The sequence below is a fragment of the Camelina sativa genome, chromosome 4 (genome assembly GCF_000633955.1).
Source record: "Camelina sativa cultivar DH55 chromosome 4, Cs, whole genome shotgun sequence".
Taxonomy (NCBI): domain Eukaryota; kingdom Viridiplantae; phylum Streptophyta; class Magnoliopsida; order Brassicales; family Brassicaceae; genus Camelina; species Camelina sativa.
The window spans coordinates 29,823,372-29,826,665 of NC_025688.1; the positions used below are offsets into that span (position 1 = coordinate 29,823,372).

A 3,294-nucleotide genomic window follows, 5' to 3' on the forward strand; every position below is an offset into this window, starting at 1 on the left:
ACCAAGAAGCTTCTAGAAGCTGGCAAACAAGTTATCGCCGTCGAGCTCGATCCCCGTATGGTTCTCGAGCTTCAGCGCCGTTTTCAAGGAACCCCCTTTTCTAACCGCTTGAAGGTAACCCAGAGATTTTGTTATTTGTTTAGGATGAGAGTATCAATAATATTATAGACAGACGTAAACGTCTCTCTGTTCTGTGAATGTCTTTAGGTGATTCAAGGTGATGTGTTGAAGACGGAGCTACCCAGGTTTGACATATGTGTGGCAAACATACCCTATCAGATATCATCACCTCTCACTTTCAAGCTTCTCTTCCATCCAACAAGCTTCAGATGCGCTGTGATCATGTACCAGAGGGAATTCGCCATGAGACTCGTTGCCCAGCCTGGTGACAATCTCTACTGCCGTCTTTCTGTCAACACTCAGCTCTACGCCAGAGTCTCCCACCTCCTCAAAGTCGGCAAGAACAATTTCCGACCTCCCCCTAAGGTTGATTCTTCCGTTGTCCGTATCGAACCAAGGAGGCCTGGCCCTCAGGTTAACAAGAAGGAGTGGGACGGCTTCTTGCGAGTCTGTTTCATCAGAAAGAACAAAACTTTGGGTTCGATTTTCAAGCAAAAACCTGTTCTTTCCATGCTCGAGAAGAACTTCAAGACTCTTCATGCCCTACTTGCTTCCTTGCAGAACAATGACAATGGCCAAGCTGCTCCCATTGATCTTGGTGGTGACCACCAGGGCATGGCAATCGAAGATGACTACAATGAAGTGGATGACGATGATATGGACATGGATGATGGAGACGGAGGTGAAAAATCTGAGTTCAAGGAGAAAGTTATGAATGTGTTGAAGGAAGGTGCTTTCGAGGAGAAGAGAGCTTCCAAGCTTTCACAACAAGAGTTTTTGTATCTTCTTTCCTTGTTCAACAAGTATGGTATCCACTTCACATAGTTTTTATGCTCCTTTACTATTTATTTTTCTCATCAAAGGTACCCCTTGTTTTTGATTGAACATTTGGATCTGATAATCAATTTTTTTTTCAAGTCTTTTGAGTTTATTGACTTTGCTCAGCCATGGAGCTTGCTTTTCATTTGTCTCGATCTCAAGTGGTAAATGTATATTCTCAAATTTTTTTGGTGCAACGGAACCTTATATTTCAAAATAAACTAGAAGAAGAAGAAGAAGAAAACTGGTATATGCATGGGAAAGAGAAAAGAAAACACTAATGGTACTAGCAAAAATGCTAATTACTATAGCGTTGCTTGTGCATTCATCTTGCTTTCAACTTCTCTGATGACGTTTGCAAGTTGGTCCTGTTTCATTTCTTTCTCTAAAAAGCCGTCCATTCCAGCTTGTATGGCTTCTCTTGCTTCCCTTGAACCAGGATCATGACCAGATACAGCTATAATTGGTATATGCGCTCCAGAACTTTTCTCCACTTTCCTGATCTCTCTAGTTGCTTCATATCCATCCATCTCTGGCATCTGTGCAGAACAACACTTAATTAGAGTGGCCTATATATATTTGCGATTGTACATGTTATATGGAAGGTTAATCATTAAACTTACTTGACAGTCCATGAATATGTAGTCAAACGGAAGCCTATTTACTGATCCTTGTTGTTCTCGTTGTGTAAGCCATTCAGTGACTAATCTCACAGCTTCTTTTCCACTGTAGCATGGTTTGACCTCAGAGACTCCCATCTTCGTCAGCCTTCCTGTAGCAACTTTGATTGTTATCCTGCAATCATCGACCACCAGAACTCTTTTTCCTCTCAAGAATTCATCGTTACTTGGCATGGAAGTCCCTTGCTCTTCCTCTGGGTTCCCAATAGGATTTCTACCGGTACGCACTGACTTGAACCAAGTCTCACTCTCTGAAGCTGTTGGTGCCATTATTGTCTTACCTAATTCTTTGTTAAACCCTGAGCTTGGTCCCTCTTCTTGGAGTTTATGTTTTGGTGATGTATCTGCAACAAAAGAATGTCTCAGCAGTGATTCCCTTTGCAGCTCAGTGGATGTTTCTTTTAGCCCAGTTCCTCCAAATTCAGGCAACATCTTCAAGACTTCCGTAAGACGCGATCCGTGCAAGGGTCCGGAACAACTAATGTCCCCTCTCTCACTTACACGGGTGCTCGATTCGTTAAGCCAAACAACTTTACAGGTTATTCCATGGTGCAAGCCTCTACGAAATTGCTTGACAACATTGTACAGCTCCAAAAATGGTCCAGTTTTTGTATCAATCACCAAAAGGACAACTGCATTGAAACTGTTGCTTCGCCTTTTAGGAAGTTGGCTTCTTGAATCAATACCATCCATGCCAATCAAAGGTAACTCCCTTGCGCTCGGACATGACAAACTACACTCTGCTCTTCCCATGGAGCTCTGAGGTGAAAATCCAAAAATTCTCTCCAATGCATAGCTCAAATGCTCCCATTTCTCCACTACTGTAACTTTAATCCCCAGATTCTTGATGTGTTTCTCAGTAACTCTTCTGCGTTCTTCATTTTTTAAAAGGAGAACCACTCTAGAACATTCTTGCTTTGGACTTGAGGTGAGACAGTTGTTGAATCTAGGACTCAGGTTGCGTATATTCATGCTACCTCCTCCTAGTGAAGTGTTTACAGTCAGCCCGAGGTTGGGCGTGGATATGTGATCACCTCCTGCTTCGATGTCCTGTCTCACTTTCATGTCACTCACTGGAGACTCTAATGTTGTCAATAAAACATTGAATTGGAAACATGTTCCTTTCTCTCCCATTGCCTTGTCAGTGATTCTTATCTCCCCTCCCATTAAACGTACCTATAAACCAGAAATGGAAACCATTTAGATGCACACTGTTTTAGAATGAAGGTTTTGAGTTCAATTGCTTACCAAAGACTGCACAATCCCAAGCCCTAGTCCAGTTCCTTGTTGTCCTTGAGCTGTTTCTCTTACCTGAACATAGTTTTCAAACACCGATTTACGCATCTCCATAGGTATCCCTTTACCTGTATCATCCACTTCAAACACAAACTCCATCGTGTTGGCATTGTTTCTTATGGAATTCGATATTTCTGTCTGGTCTGTACTCTTGCAGAACATACACTTAAAAAACTTGGACACAACTCCTTGAGGGTCCGATGCCAGGACCACAGAGCTTTTGGAACCCGGCCTCTGAGCCCAAGCTCTGATCGAAATGTGCCCGTCGACTGTGAACTTGACAGCATTGCTGACAAGATTGTTCAAAATCTGCTTCAGTTTGCCACTATCTCCTCGCACATTCGAGAATTTGAAAATGGAGCCATCGTGCGGATCCAAA

General features: G+C 42.7%; 2 protein-coding genes across 2 annotated transcripts in view; one reads left to right on the forward strand and one right to left on the reverse strand.

The window, feature by feature from the left end:
• Window positions 1–1,068, forward strand: LOC104783332 (ribosomal RNA small subunit methyltransferase-like; the record flags this gene model as incomplete). Its single annotated transcript, XM_010508476.2, is given in 2 exon segments — window positions 1–114; window positions 208–1,068. Coding segments are annotated over 2 exon segments (852 nt in total), but the record flags the coding sequence as incomplete, so codon positions are not given.
• Window positions 1,177–3,294, reverse strand: part of LOC104784457 (histidine kinase CKI1-like) — a 5,084-nt gene continuing 2,966 nt past the window's right edge. The window contains exons 4-6 of the mRNA XM_010509482.2: window positions 2,868–3,293; window positions 1,563–2,795; window positions 1,177–1,478 (exon numbers count right to left, since the gene is read on the reverse strand). Of these exons, the coding sequence (XP_010507784.1) occupies window positions 1,245–1,478; window positions 1,563–2,795; window positions 2,868–3,293 (1,893 nt within the window). The 3' untranslated portion in view covers window positions 1,177–1,244. The remainder of the gene's footprint in view (window positions 1,479–1,562; window positions 2,796–2,867; window position 3,294) is intronic.